General features: G+C 40.4%; 1 protein-coding gene across 1 annotated transcript in view; it reads left to right on the top strand.

The window, feature by feature from the left end:
- Positions 1-20,021, top strand: part of LOC139280833 (sorting and assembly machinery component 50 homolog) — a 29,423-nt gene extending 9,402 nt beyond the window's left edge. The window contains exons 4-15 of the mRNA XM_070900565.1: positions 1,313-1,400; positions 1,980-2,086; positions 2,181-2,311; positions 5,047-5,134; positions 5,809-5,937; positions 6,899-6,970; positions 8,523-8,609; positions 11,116-11,186; positions 12,312-12,379; positions 17,928-18,074; positions 18,665-18,806; positions 19,882-20,021. Of these exons, the coding sequence (XP_070756666.1) occupies positions 1,313-1,400; positions 1,980-2,086; positions 2,181-2,311; positions 5,047-5,134; positions 5,809-5,937; positions 6,899-6,970; positions 8,523-8,609; positions 11,116-11,186; positions 12,312-12,379; positions 17,928-18,074; positions 18,665-18,806; positions 19,882-19,927 (1,176 nt within the window). The 3' untranslated portion in view covers positions 19,928-20,021. The remainder of the gene's footprint in view (positions 1-1,312; positions 1,401-1,979; positions 2,087-2,180; positions 2,312-5,046; positions 5,135-5,808; positions 5,938-6,898; positions 6,971-8,522; positions 8,610-11,115; positions 11,187-12,311; positions 12,380-17,927; positions 18,075-18,664; positions 18,807-19,881) is intronic.
- The last annotated feature ends 367 nt before the right edge of the window (positions 20,022-20,388 follow it).

The raw sequence follows: 20,388 nt of genomic DNA, 5'->3' as shown, positions 1-20,388 counted from the left end.
GATATGAATAGTAGTTTTATTTATTATGTAGCTTGATATAACTGGAGTAGTGCAATTGTAGTGGAGGCATTATCGGTGTGCTGCACAGCCGTAAGATATGCCTCAAGTAGATGAATGCTTAAAGAGACATTGGTTGAGTACCATATGGCAGTATGATAGTTAGGAATAGTGGAAATATGCCGTTCTAGCCCTAAAGTACATTGCTTAATTTTTTTTCTTACTGAGAAAAATAACTGAAATTTCTCAACCCATGTCACCATGTACGTTCTGAATAAAGAATATTGGTACTTCATGCATACATACCGTGCGTAGATGATCACTCCATTCGTAATAGGTCAGCCAAATATTGTCAAGGTCAAGTGGAGCAGACTCCACCCAGGCTCTATACAGGTTCGACCTCCCAAATCCGGAGTTCCAAACTCCACAATGTTCCGAAATCCGGACATCGCGCTGATCCCTGGAGGGGTCGTCCGAAATCCAGAAAATGTCCCGAAATCCAGATATTTTTTTAAAACCGCGATGGTGTATTTTTTCGTAATTTTGCGCCAAAAATACCGCTAATCATTCCGCTATTTTTTTTTAAAAGGCCCAGCTGTAAAAATCAGCGGAAACCGTGGTTGGTCCTCGCCAACTTTACTTCGAGGCTGGTTACTGCTGTGGGTCGGGCCTTGGGAGGAGGGAAAACACAAAAAAAATAAAACAAATCACAAAACCTTCACAAGACACTTCTGCATTGAATCGCTGAAAAAGAATTAAAAAAATAAAAACTTTAACTTACCTTTTTTATAGGTCTTCATACTTACCGCTGCCCTTGGGGCTTCAACGTAGTTTTTTCCCGGGAGGTTTTTTTTGTCCGGATTTGGGACATCAGAAAAATGTTCTGAAATCCGTAATGGCCTTGGCCCCGAGGTTTCTGGATTTGGGAGGTCGTATCTGTACTAACAATCTCTCTAGCTGTGTGTTAGCTCCTCTGGCAATCTTCCCCCATCTTACTGGCTGTAGGGTCATGGCTTAATTGTTTTTATTTTTCAATTGGGCAGGTGGTTGACAGTTTTTCCTGGGTCTGTATATTTCTCGACTGTACAATGCATGCCTTAAAGATTAGAATAAAAGTTTTTAATATAATTGAATTTTTCCCCCTCAAATTGATCCATGCATTGATTACCAAATGCAATCAAAACTAAGGTCCAGCAGGTGGCACCATGGAGTTGAACTTCATAAAAGGACTGACTAGTCACTTCAAGACTTGTTTCAACAGTGGATTTGAAGAAATATAAGCACACTTTTTTCTTTCTATCTGTTCTAAAAATAGGTGATGAAGAAGTGTCACGAGGCCCGTGAGCGGTTGCTTCGTCTGGGAATTTTCAGAAATGTGGAAGTCCTCATTGATACTGCCCAGGGTAACTTTCAAAATGTTCTTGCTCTAACCTTCCACCACCTAGTGATAATCTAGCATAGCTCTCTGGGTACTTGAATATCGCCTTAGCTGAGTGCAACCGAACATCCTGGCTAACAATGTAATAAAGTTGCTATTGCTGTGTGATATGTGGACTGAACCTGTCAGCTAGCAAGGTGGTTCTCCAGTGTATTCTGACATGGAATAGTAAGTTATGGGCTTATGTCAGCGATTTATATTTAAAAAAAAAAATATATATATATATCTCTTGGGCAGGATAGAATGAGTGATACAGAATAAGTTAGTGAGGTGAGAGATTAGAATTATAGGGAAAGATCACCCCATGATTTTGTCATGATTTAATAAGTAACTCCGTTTTTGGAAGGCCAATTGTGAATGAGCAATTTTTAAAAAAATGTAATGAAAAGTTGATTTGATCCTTTACACAGCTGAAATGATTGGTCATTAAGTGTTATTTAAATTTTTTTGGTCTATTCTAAAGTTCTACACATTAGTGCACTAACCTGTGGGGGTATAGTGCTTTCTCATTTTGTTTCCTTGATGCATTTTGTCGGTTTTAAAGGTGAGGAGGCATTGTCTGATGGATTGGACGTGATCTTTGAAGTAAAGGAAATGAGACGATTAACTGGGAGCTACAACACTATGGTTGGGAACAATGAAGGAAGTATGGTAAGATGATCTCTTTTTTTAAACGCTGCATTAATCGTGTCGTGCAACTGCAATTGTTTCCATCGGTTTTGTTTAATTTTTTTTTGTTTTGCAGGTTTTGGGTCTAAAGCTGCCCAATGTGCTTGGTCGAGCAGAAAAGATAACTTTCCAGTTCTCCTATGGAACAAAGGAGACCTCCTACGGCCTTTCGTACTTTAAACCGCAGCCTGGCAACTTTGACAAAAAGTAATGCAGTTACTCATCTCTTTTCTCCATGTAGAAAAAAATACATAAAATTATGGTCTTGCTGCTTTCACAAAGTGTTTGTGTCATGTCGACTCCAAAAAAAAGTTTGTATTCCAAGAAAGGTCTTGGGCCATTTTAATTCATACATGATTTATTGAACCAGATGCAATCATTTATAAATTTCCAATGGAGATGTACTTTTTCTTTCCTATTTTTGCAAATAGGTAAGGTTTTCCATCAGCAGTATGCAAAAAAAAAAAATGCACCCCCCACCTCCCATTTCTCTTTGGGAAGTATTGGGGAACTATATAATGTAAATTTCATAGTTATTAAAATATTGGCCCAGAAATTGCTGTCAAAATTAGCTTTGCTGCTATTTAAATGCAACTTCAGATGAGGGCAGATATACAAATTAAACGTGGAAATCAAGAAGTTGCTGTCGTTAGCTTTGCAAAAACGGCATCTCGGTGCCTGGCTCCCCAATCAAATGCATTGAGCAGCATGAAGTCCCTGTAATTTCATTCTAGATACGAAGTTAACATGCCACAGAAAGTTAAGTCAAGTCTAAGTACCTTGTTAATGATGTGATGTGTTAATTACTGCCAGTCAACCTCTCTGGCACTGAAAATTAGCGATTGCTAATGTGGAATCTCATTCCTTCAGATTTTAACTGTTGGAGATTTATAGAAAATATTACATTCATTTTTTTTTAGTATTTTCTTTCTGTCTCTTTTACTCTCTCTGGATCCAATCTTTACTTTTCCCACTCTTCATTTCTGTTTCTGTACCTGATTTGACATTGAATTAACCATTCTAAATTATAGAATGGTTCAGATCTTGCACTGTTAATTTCACAATCCTTTAATCTGATTGGTTAAGGAGATGCACAGGTGCGTTCACTCAGATCCCAGATACCCTGTCGAGGGCAGCGTACTGTTTCCATCTCGCATTTCCAGCAACATCCAGGGGAAAGTATTGTCTATATTAAATGAGCAAGGGCGAGTCTAACTAACGGCGGACACCATTTGGTCACAGAAATTTTGGGGCCGTTATTTGCTTACTCATTTTCCCTGTTTTTCCTTGCTACTTGTCAATTTTCTCCCTTCCTCTTCTAAAAGCTTTGGCTCCTTATTGTGGTCCAGTTCAATGAGTTCCGGTCATGGGTGAGCCTTGATGGTGAATGTCAGCTGATTATTTGATTGGGGGATGTGGCATTGGTACGATATTATAACCGAGCTTAATCGTGTCCTCAAGTGTGTGCAGGTATCGTTCCAGCAGAAGTTGCTGAATAATGATGAGGAACAGGAACCGTAGCTGATTTTCTTCATTTCCCCCCGCTTTAAGTCAGGGCCCATACACATGCACCTCCTGCCTGGTTATAAACTAACTCAGTACTGACTGGGGATGGAACCTGTGATCTTCTTAGCTTGGATGACAGCTACTCGCTGGAGGGACTCAGCAATCGGAGCACTTCCTTTTCCTTTACTAGGAAGAGTATCAAACTGTGGAGACCTGTAGTAATCAGTTCAGTGGTGTCTGTATCACCTGATTGTTAAAAGTTAGTTCCGCTCTGAAGAATAAATATCAAGGCATTTCATAAGCTTTTATTTTCAAGGTCTTTATTTGCACCTTTGTTAGAAAATTGGTCAAAGAAACGGTGTACAATTTGTTGTTTTTTTTTCTTTCACACACAAAATGTTCAGGCTTAAAGACTCATGGGTCTCCCATTGCTCTTTGGTAGTCTTTGTTGTGATGTTTAACTGCTAATCTGGTCTGTGCCTTAAGTCCCTGGTTCTAAATAGGCAAAGTCTGGTAATTGTGGCTACTTATAAATTGGAGAAATCAATCGGAGGGTAGCTACAACTGTTTGCCGATTTCTGGCTCCACGTCAGTGAGCATCTTTTTTTTTTTTACATTGCTTTACATTATCTTAATGTGATGTTTGGTGTACAATGGTACAAGCTAGCGCAAAACTTTTAAAATATATTGTTATGTCCTCTTGTATATTGTTGTATCTTCTGTGATATATCTGTAGAAAATAGTTGGAAGAATACTGCCTTTTAAATTTGCCCTTTTCCACCATAATTAAAATCAATTTATAATTCAATTATTCCCTAAATATAAGACAATAGCTTATGCCTTTTGTGTTCTAATTGTACAGTGGGTCGAAATTTAGTCCTTTGTTTTAATGAAAGAAAGAATTGTAATGCAATGACCATTTCTATGTAGGCAAACACAGCAACCATTGGATTTGAAAGCAGTACTGTAAGCATTCCTGTTTGTAAAAGTTATTTTAATCATTAGATAGCTCGTTGTTCAATTTGCTTAGTTCAAATTGGGCTGCGTTGTCATTTATTTGGTGTTTTTAAAAGACCACAAATATAAACACACACCAATTTAGACCTGGTAAGGAACTAAATTCATGGTAACAGTGCTATGCGCAAGGCAGTAATGGTGCTAAAAGATATGATAGGTTTGCTGTGGGTTAATGTTCTCAAAGTTTACGATAAATAAAGTACTGTTCCCTATGTTCCCGCAGTAGAATGGGGGGAGGGAACTATATAATTCAGATTTGAAAATAAATCCGTTTTATGGCTGTTTCTCAGTGGCGAATAAAGGGCTACTTAAAGATGTTAATGAAACTCCAGTATTGTGTTCAAACATAGTAAATAGTTCCTGATGTAAACAAAAGGTTTGATCATCAATTGAAATATATGTATATTTTTTTTCTTTAGTTTTTCTGTGAACTTGTATAAGGTGACTGGGCAATTTCCCTGGAGCTCGCTTCGTGAGACTGATAGAGGGGTCTCAACTGAATACAATGTAAGAATGACGACCTTTTCTTTATTTAACTATTTTAACTGATAATCTTAGCAATAATGTTTAACTTAGACGAGTACAAATACTATTGTTTATTTGTAAGGAAGCACTGTAATATTGCTAGCAGTCAGAAATAGACTTTTATAAGCACCAATGTAGTTATGTGTCAGCATGTTTAGCGATATTAAAGAAACTGGTAGAGAGATTGAATCAGTTGCAGTTTTACTGAGATTAGAGATACCACTCCACAATATTTAAACATTACAAAGATCCTGATGTGGGAACTAATGAGAATATTCACTAAGTTTATAGTCGGATCTATTTTCAAGAGACATCTTGTGCTGCAGTGTTCCTAAACTCCGGTGAAGCTGGTGCTATTTATTAACCGTAACAGGATTCTTTTCTGAACTATTGTGAAGATTGATTTTAACTAAGACTTATTGGCTGATTCTCTATTTCGTAGTACTCTAGGTCCAAAGCAAATGATTCCCTAAATCACAGCTAACTCAGATCTTAAACATGCATAATTCAGAAGGTTGCATGGAATATTATGCAGGCAAGCTAAATGGACCAAGAGGAATTTGAGAACCAGTGCAATACAATATAATTGTTTTGTTTTAGAACTGTAATATAATACTCCTGAGATACTAATGTAAACATCTATCTTCTCCTTGTAGTTTCCAATATGGAAGACCCAACACACTCTGAAATGGGAAGGAGTTTGGAGGGAGCTAGGCTCTCTGTCTCGCACAGCATCCTTTTGCGTTCGGGAAGAAAGTGGTCACTCACTCAAATCTTCAATTTCGGTAAACCTTCAATTACTACAAATGTTATTCTGAGTTAATTTTTGGTCACTGTAGTCAGAGATTGTTGCACAATTTAATCTGCCACATTCATAGATTTAAGATTTTTGAATTTTTTGCTTTGTTGGGAAATAACCAGAAGGGGGCATGGTGTTTTTTCAGTTGGCAGGAGGTAAAATCTGGGGAAGAGACATTTTACAAAGTTGGGATCTCTATCTTCGAAAAATGTCCAAGAATATTTAAAAGAAATGACCTTCAACTTAATTGAGTAAGATACATCAACACAGTTGAAGCCAGTGAGAAAACTTATACATGTATAGAATGCAGTGCAGAGAATTGGACCATAGAATCCAGCTGGCATGCTATCATTGCCATTTTAGACTATGATTAAGCTTTTCATCAAACATAAAGGAATAATCTGATTCCCAGTTGAGTAACTCATCAAAAACTGCATATGAATTATTCAGAATTCATTTCTACAGGGGAACTTTAAATGGACTGCTGCATCTGAAGATGTTTCAGTAAAATCTACCTAAACCATTTATTTATAATGCAAGCTTTTCAGAATTGCCTCATTACATGATGGTTCAGGCACTAACAATGATTAAATCAATCAGTGCCTTTAACTATTTGTGAGAAAATAAATACTTTTACATGGCGCCTTATGTCATCAGAACATCTCATTACTTCACATTGAATTACTTCCGAAGTGCAGTGACTCTCGTGGGTAAAATGCAACATCCATTCTGCCCAAACACCATCACACAAGCAGTAATGAAGTAAATGACCAGTCAATATATACAGGCACTGTTCTTACTAATTTGATTTTGAAGGAATACGGTTCACTGTTGAGTTTTTTTTTTAACAAAACATCATGGAAATACATTAATATTGTATTACTTGTGTGTTCTCAGATAACTCTATTGCACTGGAAAGACTAATTTGTGTTATTCTTTCTTCACAGCACGCAATGGCCATTGACACCCGGAATTCAGCAATCCTCCCAAAACGTGGAGCTTTGCTTAAAATAAACCAGGTAAAGCAAGAGTGCTGGCAATGCAAGTGAACGCGAGAATGAATGCATACAAAGCACAAAAGAAATAGTTACAGCTTTTGTTAATTTAGAGCTGGTCATTTCCAGGGCTACTGGAAAATTGTGATTGCGATTTTTATTGTGGAATCTATAAAAATTGCATCATCATTCAAAAACCAGCCTGTTTCAATACAACAGTTCCCTGCATTACAACAGTAACTCTACTTCAAAAGTATTTATTGGCTGTAAAGTACTTTAGGACGTGCAGAGGTTGTGAAAGGCGCTATATAAATACAAGTTCTTTCTTTTCATTTCCACACTTGTCTCACACCACAGCTCCTCACTCCTACTTGTTTTGGCTGCCGAAGCGCTAAATGCTTTGAAACGCAGATTACGGCAGGAATTCCTGATCTCAGAATAGTTTTTGAGATGGAGATTCCCCACCCACAGCATAGAACTGTAGCCGTATCAGGTTGGAACTAGGAGGGTTGGGTTACAGAAGACTGGAACCATGAACTTGAGGGAGTTGGGGAAGAGAGGAGAGTGCCACATGAACTAGGGCAGGGGGAGTACAATTCCATTGAATTGAGGGTAAAGAAAAGTGGCTGCACAAACAAAAAGGAGGAGTGATCAATAACCATTTATATTTAACAATTAAAAAGCACCGATACATATGGTATGATACAAAACCAGTACATACCCCTAATAAGCAAAGACAGATTAGGTAAGAGACCGGATCAAGCGAAAAGAAAAGGCTTGTGCAAATGCAAGTGAAAGTGAATTTAAGGGGACCACACTCGACCACTTTCGTTCTCTTAATATATTTATTAAAACTTTTATTAAAACATTGATATCTCTTGCAAGTTTTTTTCATATTCCTTTTGCACCTCCGATGGCTTTCTTTGTATCCCTTTGTTGCTTTTTATAGCTCTCCCAGTCTACTGGATTTCCACTTTCACTTGCATTTGTACAAGCCTTTCCTTTTTAGTTTGATCCAGTTTCTTATCTTATTTGTTTACCATAGTTGATTAACTACACAAGTGGAGCCTTTTCCTGTTTGGGGGGGTGTACTGGTATGGTATCCTACCACACGTATCAGTGCTCTCTATTGCTAAATCTAAAACTGTTTCTCACAAACAAGCTTTGATTTCACCTTGTTTTTCACTGTGTCTAACAGCAGGCAGACATTTTTTTTCACCAATCTGAATAGTTTACAGAATTTTTTAACCGATTTCCTGAAATTTTGACACCGAAATAACAAATAAACTCTCATGTTGAATTGCATTATTTAATGGATGCAAGTCTTTAAAACAAGAAAACGAATCAACATTATCACCAAACGACTTCACTTAAAAAGTGTTTCTGAAAAGTAATATTCTCATTTAGCTCTGGTGCTTAAAAGTACTTGGAGCGTAACATTTACAGAATGAAATGAGATTTCCAAAAAAGCAAGCATTTATTAGCAGTGCCTCTGCCCTATATCTGAACTGTACGCAGTAATATTTATTATGCATGGCCACAAGAAGCACTCTTCCCATTTGTTGATTTTGAACAGGAGCTGGCGGGTTACACTGGAGGTGACGTGAGCTTTTTAAAGGAGGACTTTGAGCTGCAGTTCAACAAGAGCCTCTTGTGGGATAGTGTAAGAGCTCTTATTACTATTTTATCTGTGCCGTCTAGTTCTGATAACATAACCCATTTGCCTAGAAATGTTAAACCTAGGTCAAGATTTCTGTGTAGTAGGAGTAAGTATTACCTGTACGTTGCAACTTTGAATGAATCAGGTGTGTGTTGAACAAGGTTGCACTGTTAAAGGGCAGGCATTAATGATTTGTGCCATGGTAGTGTGAGGAGGTAGAATAATAGAGAATTTTAATGTTTAAAGAAAACAATTATTTACTAAGGAGACCCATTTTAATACTGTGCAATTTAGGCACTGACTTCTCTTCATCCCCAAGTTCTTGCTGCTGTATTCGGCAAGAACCTACAGATGTGGAGTGTAGAGATCAGCAGCATCAGTGTACCAGTGGTTGGTTAAAACTGTCCGCAGCAAAACAACTCCAGTTTGTTATTTCAAATTCTTGAACTTTTATTCAGTAAATGGATGTTTAATAAAAAATATCTGTGAAAAATTTCAGTCCAAACCCTAACTTAAGAACATAAGAAATAGGAGCAGGAGTAGGCCACGTGGCCCCTCGAGCCTCCTCCGCCATTTAATAAGATCATGGCTGATCTGATCATGGACTTGAGTCCACTTCCCTGCCCGCTCTCCATAACCCCTTATTCCCTTATCGTTTAAGAAACTGTCTCTTTCTGTCTTAAACTTATTCAATGTCCCAGCTTCCACAGCTCTCTGAGGTAGCGAATTCCACAGATCCACAACCCTCTGAGAGAAGAAATTTCTCCTCATCTCAGTTTTAAATGGGCGGCCCCTTATTCTAAGCTTATGCCCTCCAGTTCTAGTCTCCCCTATCAGTGGAAACATCCTCTCAGCATCCACCTTGTCAAGCCCCCTCATAATCTTATACGTTTCGATAAGATCACCTCTCATTTTTCTGAATTCCAATGAGAAGAGGCCCAACCTACTCGACCGTTCCTCATAACTCAACCCCCTCATCTCCGGAATCAACCTCGTGAACCTTCTCTGAACTGCCTCCAAAGCAAGTATATCCTTTTGTAAATATGGAAACCAAAACTGCATGCAGTATTCCAGGTGTGGCCTCACCAATACCCTGTACAACTGTAGCAAGACTTCCCTGCTTTTATACTCCATCCCCTGTGCAATAAAGGCCAAGATTCCATTGGCCTTCCTGATCACTTGCTGTATCTGCATACTAACCTTTTGTGTTTCATGCACAAGTACCCCCAGGTCCTGCTGTACTGCAGCACTTTGCATTCTTTCTCCATTTAAATAATAACCTGTTCTTTAATTTTTTTCTGCCAAAGTGCATGACCTCACATTTTCCAACATTATACTCCATCTGCCAAATTTTTGCCCACTCACTTAGCCTGTCTATGTCCTTTTGCAGATTTTATGTGCCCTCCTCACACATTGCTTTTCCTGCCATCTTTGTATCGTCAGCAAACATGGCTACAGTACACTCTGTCCCTTCTTCCAAGTCGTTAATATAGATTGTAAATAGCTGGGGTCCCAGCACTGATCCTTGCGGCTCCCCACTGGTTACTGGTTGCCAACCCGAGAATGAACCATTTATCCCAACTCTCTGTTTTCTGTTTGTTAGCCAATCCTAGCTAATGTATTACCCTCAACCCCGTGAACGTTTATCTTGTGCAGTAACCTTTTATGTGGCACCTTGTCAAATGCCTTCTGGAAGTCCAAATACACCACATCCACTGGTTCCCTTTATCCACCCTATTCATTACATCCTCAAAGAATTCCAGCAAATTTGTCAAACATGACTTCCCCTTCATAAATCCATGCTGACTTTACCTGACCAAATTTTGCTTTTCCAAATGTCCTGCTACTGCTTCTTTAATAATGGACTCCAACATTTTTTCAACCACAGATGTTAGGCTAACTGGTCTATAGTTTCCTGCTTTTTGTCTGCCTCCTTTTTTAAATAGGGGCGTTACATTTGCAGTTTTCCAATCTGCTGGGACCTCCCCAGAATCCAGGGAATTTTGGTAAATTACAACCAATGCATCCACAATCCCTGCCGCTACTTCTCTTAAGACCTTCGGATGCAGGCCATCAGGTCCAGGGGATTTATCTGCCTTGAGTCCCATTATCTTACTGAGTACCACCTCCTTAGTGATTGTGATTGTGTTAAGTTCCTCCCCCCCCCCCCATAGCCCCATGACTCTCCGCTGTTGGAATATTGTTGGTGTTCTCTTAAGGACTAGAGTGTCTAACCTAAGGGCATAAATTTTCCAAAGGGTTTAGTAACCGGTGCATACTGAATTTTAAAAGAATTCAAATCTACAAGAATTTGTAATAGGAAAGGTGGGAGGATTTTTGTATCGTTTGAAAACAAAAGCTGTTCCTTCATTAAAATTTGAATGAGAGAGGAAGTATGAAACACAATTATTTTACTGCTGTTTTGATGATGCATTCATTGATAAAATAGATATTACAGTATGGACAGTTCTTTATGTAGTGCTGTATTTAAGTATTTTTGTATTGACAGGTTCTCTCAGCTTCCCTGTGGGGTGGCCTTCTAGTACCAATTGGAGAGAAACCATCCTCAATTGCTGATCGGTGAGTGTTTGTTTCAGCCGTGGTAAATGGGTGCTGTTGTGTACTGATTATTGGATACTGTACTAATGGGTGCTAGATGAGCGATGGGACTAAAATATATTGTTGGGCACAGTAGAAAGAAGCTGTACACTTCGTTTAATGTTGCTATTCACATCTGGAAGTACTTGGGTGCTGGGTGTCAAAACTAGTAAACTAGTTCCATTCCTCTGTACAGACAGGCTTCACTTCGACTATCAGAAAATAAAAATTTCCCAGTACTTCTATAATGTCTAAAATGGCGAAATACGCTCATCAAGAAAACTGGGTGGGAGGAATTAACCTGGCAGTGTGAAGGGTCAGAATTAGCACAAACTGTTTTCTTTATTCTTGCATTTGTCTTTGTGGAGTATTTGGATTTAGAGTGCACCCTATTGTAGCTTTCATTGCCGAACCACTTCTGTTTAAGAAGTTTGGAGTTTTAAGGCCTCCTCTGGAAGAACTGGATGCAGTAAGGGTGGAGTAGCAGCTCATTTTCTTCCTGCTCATCCTCCTTCTGGGGTAGTAATATCCATGAATCATAACTTGGGTTACCAACAGTGGTTCTCACCTTTCACTAGTTGTCATGGATCATTTGCAAGTCAAAACTTTAAATTCTGGCGCATTGGCTAATAGAAAAACCAGCGGGGCAAAAGATGCATCTTTAATGCTAGAGTATCAGAGTAACCAGTAGGTGATTCCACTTAATAAAGTCAATTGTTAGGCAGTACCATAGAGGGAACAGTGTAGGTTTGCCACAATTCTCCTAAGAAATTCCCAACCTCAGACAGGCTTTCCTCTGAGGCACAGAGTGAAGATTAATCAGCTCCCTGAAGAAAAGTATGAAAATTCCTTTTTCTGCCACAGGCTGCTGTCATGAATCTCCAGGTGGTCAATTGCATCAGCAGCGCACTTGAAGGAATTGCTTTCATATCACTGTTAGTGAATGAGTGAGGCAAATGTTAAATTTAAGTCTTTTAAAAAAAAATTTTGACTAATGTAGTCTATTACCAAATGTTTGCTTTATCTGCACAGAGAATGGAGTGGAAGGGTTGTAATAAGATAGTTGAATAGACTTACTGACTTTTCCAAATTGTTTTTTATATTCAGATTTTACCTTGGGGGACCAACAACTGTCCGTGGCTTCAGCATGTATAGTATTGGACCACAGAGTGAAGGTATGATGTGTGAGGGTGTGTGTATATATGTATGCATGTATGCATGTGTTTGGTTCAAGATTAATATAACCTCTGTCAATACTCTCCATTCCAAAAAGTATTTTTTGTTGTCTTAATTCCCCACCTTGTTGCAGTTCGAAGACAAAATCATGCTTTGAATTTTATTGTGTTGATATGACTCAGTGGGTTGTGAGCCACCCAGTGTGGTACTGAGCTACAGGGAGGTCTGCAGGTTCAATCCCTGGTCAGCACTGAATTAATTGATCCAAACTGGGGTAGCTACAACTGGTTTCAGCACAATGAAATAGAGGAGGCAGGGGATAGAGGGGAGGTGTGGTGGTGGGTGGGCGGGGAGGGGGGAGGAGATATCAGCCAATGTACCTACTCCTTGCTGGAGACTGAGCATTGGTCATTGTTGATTTATGGTCACGATCGGACTTGGCTATGATGCTCCCACAGTTAATTACAGGCGTACCTGTGAAGAATAGCCACTGCCTTCAGGAAAAGCTGACATTACTTATTCTTAATGCTATTCCAAAAACTTAATATTCAAAACAAAACTGTTTTTTTAGTATCTTATGTATGTGATATCCTACAAAGATAGTATTGTTAAAATTAACAAAATTAAAAATTACGAAGCAATATAACTAGTCTGTTATAAACAGTTTCATAGATTGTCTTTACTTTGTAATCGTCAGAAAAGTTGTCCTGGGGAAAACAAATAGGCTAGTGGGAGGTCAGGTTGATGATTGCTCTTATTGGAAGTCAGAATGAAAACAAGAAGTTTTGAGCCCATGTAGGGGGAAAAAACCCGACTGTGATTTAAAAGCCATGTGAAATATTAGCAATGCCCTTCGAAGGAAATAGTTATTGGGCCCAATTTTCCCCAGTGATTTGCGCCGTTTTTTTGGCGTAAGTTTCCCCAAAGAATGTGCGGCAACCTAACTCAGTTACGATTTTTTTAGGTTAGTCTTTTTTTGCGTCATAGGGGGCGTAACCTGATGTCTGCGCCAGCTTTTGTCAATTATGGAAGTTTGGCAAAAAAAAATTCTCCCAGGTCAGCGTATGTGACCACTCCCGAAAAATCTTCTGGTGAGTTAAGAAAAAGCAGCGCACGTTGAAAATTCGGCGCATAAAGACACCATTATTTTTCAGCCAGCGAAGTTTTGGAGGGAATGAAGAAGACTTAAATATGCATAATAAAGATTTAAATTTTTTTACCTTATAACACAGTAAATGGAAGTTTGATGGAATTCTGCAAGTTTTCATATTTCTTCAACTGACGTGCCACCACCGAACGTCTGCAAACAGGGCTGGAGGATCGGTGCGTCAGCTGGCAGAATCGGTCCCACGCCCAGACATTGGTTCGGGGCTCGGCTGCAAAAGAATCCCGAGGTGGGGGGGCTGTGGAAGGCATCAGAAGCCTGCACTACCCATCAAATCAAGCCCGGGTGGGTGGGGAGCTGTGGATGGCGATTGGAAGGCATCACAAGACTGCACTACACATCAAATGTAGCCCGGGGGGGGGGGTTCCCGATCACTGCGCTTGGTCAGACCTGGGTGTGGTCCATACAGATCTGTGGGCAAAGAGAACAAAGAACCTTGTCCTGCCTGCCTGCCATTTGAGCTTCTTGCAAAGGTAAAATTTAAGTATGGGGGCAATATTGACAATGCCATACCTAGTGCAAGCCTTTTGTATGATGGTGCAGCGGAGGAGACAATTGATTCGACGTCATCGCATGAGGAACCTCAGAACCTGTAGGGTAATGGGCAGGTGGCCTTACCCACGTCTGGTATATTGAGACAGGTATTCGTACCTGCACCTGAATGTTGCAGACTGTGTCAGAAGGCTGCGTTTTCGCAAATAAGTTGTAACTGAGATCTGTGAGTTAGTCAAAGCAGACTTGCAACCTAGAAGTGTCAGGCGGACTGTTTTGTCAGTTGAAGTGAAGGTTACAGCTGCACTTTCATTCTATGCATCCGGATCGTTCCAAGCTGCAATTGGAGATGTGTGCACCATTTCTCAACATGCAACACATGTTTGCATTTGGCAGGTGACTGCTGCACTATATGCCCGGAGGAATGACTATATAACGTTCCCCATATGTGACAGGGCGGTGGACTTCTCCAGGACTGCTGGCTTCTCAAAGGTACAGAGCTGCATTGATTGCACCCACATTACCTTACGAGCACCTTTGGAGAATTCCGAGATGTACAGGAACAGAAAAGGCTTCCACTCCATTAATATGTAGCTCATGTGATGACATGCATCGCATCATGTCAGTTGATGCAAGATACCCTGGGAGCACCCATGATGCATTCATCCTACGTTAGAGCGTTATATCTGCCATGTTTCAGCAGCAGCCAGAAGGGCAGAACTGACTACTGGGAGACAAAGGGTACAGCCTCCCCACTTGGCTCATGACGCCCCTACGCATAACCCGGACGGAAGCTGACCGGGAATACAACATGTCCTACATTGCGACGTGCAGCATAATAGAGAGGACCATTGGCATCTTGAAACAGCATTTCCAATGCCTGGACCATTCCGGAGGCTACTTGCAATATTCCCCGGAGATTGTCGGGTCAGTTCACTGTTATATGCTGCATAACTTAGCCATCATGAGGCAGCAGCAGCTGGTAGTAGAAGACCCACCTGAGGTGAGAGTGGCTGATGATAATGATGAGGAAGATGCAGATGACGAGGAGGAGGAGGACGAGGAAGCCATGCAACTACCTGAACCTAGAGCACGAAGGCGGAGGAGGGCGGACCGTCATGCCTCTTTAACGATTGCTTGAGCCTTGCGCCAGCAGCTCAGTGAACGCTTTGCTGCCTGAAGGCTCAGTGGCAACTATTCCACGTGGACCATGTTTACTGTTTGGACCTGTTCCATAATGTTGTGTTGTGTTAATGGAACAAATAATATAAATTATTCAGTTATAATTTAAAATATATTTTATTCAAAAGTTTAACAAATATTTGCTTGTACTTAACTTTAATAAACATATTCTTGTATCAAACCTTAAAGTTTTCACTTAAGATCAATTACAAACTCTAAGATCACTTACTAACTTTTAAACTTGTAAATTTACATAACTTACAAAAAACTTTTAATTTGAGAACAGTTACAACAGTAACAACAATAATAATAACAACAATAACACCAGCAAAGAAAGGCTGCACCCATCTCTCCTCCACCTTATTCTAAGACCGCCCGCTGCGCTTGGTCTTGGTGACTCCACCACCCCTGTCCGCAGGCGGTGGCGCAGCATTTCTTGGGTTAGTACCAAACTTATTCTTTTGAACATCTCTGGTAATGCGCGCGCACTTGATTGGGGGGGGGGGGGTGGCGGAGGGGGTAGGCGGTAATGTGGAAGGTGCAGCTTGGGCCTCTTCAGAGGCTGGTCTGGGGATTGGAGTGGGAGTGGCAGTTGATTCTGTCAATGGGCGCAGGGTCTGGGTGTGTTTCCTTATTGCAGCAGCTAACTCCAAAATTCCCTCCCTCGTGCCCTGACAGTGTCTCAACGACCTGCAACAATCCCTCCCTCATGTGCACTGACATGGTTTCAACTGACTGAGATGTTCCCAGACAGCGTTCCCATTTCTTGAGAGTGTTGTTACTTCTCCTGACAGTCCCAATACCTCATCACCTACCCCACTGATGGTGTCCAGGAGTGAGCGCGTAAGGTCAATGCTCTCCGCACTCATTGCCATCATCTGAACCACGTCTGTTAGGTCCTGCAGCTCAGGCGAGCGCTGTCAAACTCTCCTTCCCCTCCTCATCTTGGGTGTGGCTCACAGCATCCCGGTGGGACCTGCAGCCTCGGACAGTGGGAGCCTCATTGTGCCTCGCTGCACCCTAATGGACGGTGGGACCTGCAGCCTCGGACGGTGGGAAACCATGGAATGTCCCACCAACACTCAAAACTACTACTCTGGGACGGAGCTGGCACCTCAATGGGCAGCGGCACCTGCACCTCCTTCAAAGTGAGTACAATGTGGGGACTTCATCCATCCCCTCCCACTCACCCTCACCCCCCATGCTCTTGATCTAGAAGGTGGGATTGAAAGATGCTATCCTCTTCAGGCTTGTCTGCATCTGAATCATCTTCTGCATCGTCAGGGTTGGCCTCAAGTTCTGCAAAATATAACAGAGCAGACAAATGGTTAGCAGCAGAGGAGGGGGCCGGGTGGGTGGCATGAGAAGGCTCACACAGTGCAGGCAGCAGGGAGATTTGAAGGACCATGATGAATGATAGCACATTGCATCAACCGAAGCGTAGCTGACGGAGACATCCCCATGAACCGAAGCATGGCTAGCCCGCGCAGTACTTATCATTTAATAAAGCCAGACTGTGGAATTTGCAGGACTTACCCTCTCCCTCGAGTGTGGGCCCAGCTTGTGCAGTGGTGATTACTTTTCTTCAGGCAGGACCCATCAAAGCAGCGACCCTCTCTTCCAAGGGTGTCCGTGACTGCAGATTTGTCGGACCTCCTCCTGTTCGGGTCCTTTCTCGCTTGTTGTGTGCCACTTTCCTCTGCAAAGATGAAAATATAACTTTTTAGAGAGTGTGGGACATATACAGATCGACACATTTACAATTGCAATTCCATTGAAAAATGAAAATATTACTTACACTAACTACTTGACCACTTTTTGCACTGGCCTCAGACCTTGGGGTGGTCACCATTGGACAGTAATCTTCTGGAAGTTGGTTCCAGTGTTTCTTCATTTCTTTGGGTGGAACTTTTATGTGACCTCTGCTGGTGTCCAGCTCCTGCCATCTGCCCTCAATTACAGTAACTAGTGCCTCCACTTCTTGGTCCTTGTGCCGGGTTGCATCTTTTATTGCAGCTCCAATTTTACCAATGAGAATTAAAGTTCTCACACACAACTGGCTCTTTAAAATTGGCTGATTGCGGACCGGGAGCTGCACTGCACATGCGTGCCCATTGGAATCATGTCAAAAACGTCCTTTTTTTCACGAATGTGCAGAAGGGGTGGCATTGTTTTTTCGGTGCAGAAAGTCGGTTCCACCCCCCGAGGCTACATGACCAATTTTGACAAATAGAGCGGGGAAACTTGGCACATTTATTTTTGGAGTAGTTCTGGCCTAGAAAAACGGGCGTAACTCTGGCAATATGCCAAAAAACGGCTTTGGGCAAAATTGAGCCCAATATTAGAGCAGTGATGCTATAGATGCTATATGTTGAAAATGCTGTGGAAAGTAGGGCAAATAGTCTCGAGGCTGGTGTTGCCCGTTTATCTTCTTGGTCACAAGTGATAGACAGCATGTGAGACCAGGAGGATTAGAGAGAATGAAAAGTTTCATTCTGTCACATGAGCAAAAAAGTAATGATACTTGGTGATTATATTTGTGCTTTTACAAAAAAAAGTATTTATATTCCAGATTTATGTAAATATCTGTAACAACCGCTGTTAAAATTCAAAAGCTGAATGAATAGTTTTGAGTTTAATTATCTAGAATGTATATCATGTAATGAGGTTTCGTTTTCTCTCTCTCTCTTCCCCCTCCATTATGCAAGGGGACTACCTTGGTGGTGAAGCATACTGGGCTGGAGGGCTGCACTTGTACACACCTCTGCCTTTCCGTCCAGGGCAAGGAGGATTTGGTGACCTTTTCAGAACACACTTCTTTATGAATGCTGGCAACCTTTGTAACCTCAACTATGGTATGGCAGATCAATTTATTCCATGGGTGACTGCCCCTTTTAAGTTTTTTAACAATGATTTAACGAAATACGGATTAGCTGAATTCCCGTATAATTGATTTACCCTGTCCCTTATATATGCATGACATAAAGAAGCAAGACATTTAGTTTTTGCTTTGTTGAAAGAAATTCTCTTGCATCACAAATATAAGTAGCAGTTACAACATTCATTATACTGGCACATAGACCCCTGTCCTTCCTAACAAAGATTACACATGAGTCATATTCTGATTTGTATTTAAAACATCTGCTTCCAGGGTTTATATCTGAATATACTATTTTGCGTTGAGGCACATTGCTCGTGATCTAGGTTTATCGCTTCCCCACCCCTTCCCAGAATAAAAATTCTAGCTGTAACTTCAATGGCTTCCAAGGGCATAATATTTCCTTTGAAGATGAACCTACATATGAATTCCATTTAGTAGTACTAACTTATTGAAAAATCACTATTGTAAAGTGATAGCATTGTTTTTTTTGAAAAAGGAGCTTTGTTGAAAATGCTGTTGTTTGTTTCATGCATACACAAACAAACACTTTGGATCAATTTGCAGGCGATGGTCCCAATGCACACCTGCAGAAGCTGGCGGAATATATTCGATGGTCCTATGGGGCAGGGATTGTCCTGAGACTGGGAAACATTGCTAGGCTGGAACTCAACTATTGTATTCCCATGGGTGTGCAGAGTGGGGATAGGCAAGTACTACTCACTTTTTTTTGGTCCTGTGGGTCAAAGCTTTTTAAAATTTAGCTTGTAATCAATAATGGATTATTCAAATATACTGTGTATTTGGATTGAGCTGTGAGCAAAGTTTATTAGCTGATTTCTATACTTGAAAGAAAAATAGACAACACAGGGTATTAGCATTTAACTGTATTGATACATTTTTAGGATATGTATACATTGAACTAAATCCTTTGGTACAAATGTATTTACTAAGTATTTGGTTAAGAAAGTCTCTGGGATAATCATAACTCTCTTCTTACCTTGGGTGTTTGCATCGAATATCCATATATAAAAGTAACCATACCTATCCAAATATCACAATATATAGGTGTTTTTGAACACTTTGGTACCTCCAATTTTTCTGTTTGAGAAACATAAATCATGGAGACGTATTCTCTGTGGCTAAAGGTAACAAAATTAGGAAACTTGTGTATAAAGAATGGGAATAGATGAATAATCTTGCTACAACACTAAGAGGAATTCTTGGCCTTCCATTTCCTTCGGCCTTGAGTTTGCTGATAATACATAAATCGACAATGAGGGTCGTGCAGAAATAGGACTTTGTAGCTTTTTTAAGGGGGGGGGGTTTGAAGCACATAGGGAAAAAGAGATGTTCTGGTGCCTATACACCATGTGTAAAATACTTTTCCTTAGATAGCATTACATTACAGTGTAGTCGAGTCTCATGACAAAATAGGGAAGTTGGTGTCACTAATTTCTTCTTGCAAGGAATTTTGCTGAACTTAGCAGTAATGTTAATGTAGTTGGTAAGTGAGCTCATATCTCGGACAATCTGTATTGATTCCGACCAGTCCTGTCGTAATGTAGAGTGCTAGATATAGAAACAAAAAGATAAAACATGAGTGCTGGATAACAAATTAAAATGAGAAAATACTGGAAGTACACAACAGAATTTATCAGTATCTGAAAGAGAGAGAACATTAATGTGTCAGGTAGTACTTTTCATTTTCTATACTTTTTTAATGTTGCATGTAACTGGGCCAAAATTTCAGATGTAATGATCCATTTTTTTACCTTGTGCAGGATATGTGATGGTGTCCAGTTTGGAGCAGGCATAAGGTTTCTCTAATGCCTTTTTGAGAAGGTTCAACCTATGTGTGTTTTACTATTGGAAACCAAAGCAGTACTTTATCAAAATTATAATAAAGTTGTTTGTAATTTAACACTGGTTTTGTGTTTTTTGTTACAAAAAAGCTTCACAAGCATGAACAATAACAACATAAAAATTAAGAGCAGGAGTAGGGCATTCTACCTCAACTCCATTTTCCTGCACTATCCCCATATCTCTTGATTCCCTTGATATCCAAAAATCTATCGATCGCTGTCTTGAATATACTCAGTGACTGAGCATCCACAGCCCTCTGGGGTAGAGAATTCTAAAGATTCACCACCCTCTGAGTGAAGACGTTTCTCCTCTTCTCAGTCCTAAATGGCCGACCCCTTATTCTGAGACTATGACCTATGGTTCTAGACTCCCCAGCCAGAGGAAACATCCTCCCTGCATCTACCCTGTCAAGCCCTGTAAGAATG

Source organism: Pristiophorus japonicus, chromosome 15, assembly GCF_044704955.1.
Source record: "Pristiophorus japonicus isolate sPriJap1 chromosome 15, sPriJap1.hap1, whole genome shotgun sequence".
NCBI classification, from domain to species: Eukaryota; Metazoa; Chordata; class Chondrichthyes; family Pristiophoridae; genus Pristiophorus; species Pristiophorus japonicus.
Note: the sequence above shows the minus strand (reverse complement) of the source record. Positions and strands in the feature narration are given on the sequence as shown.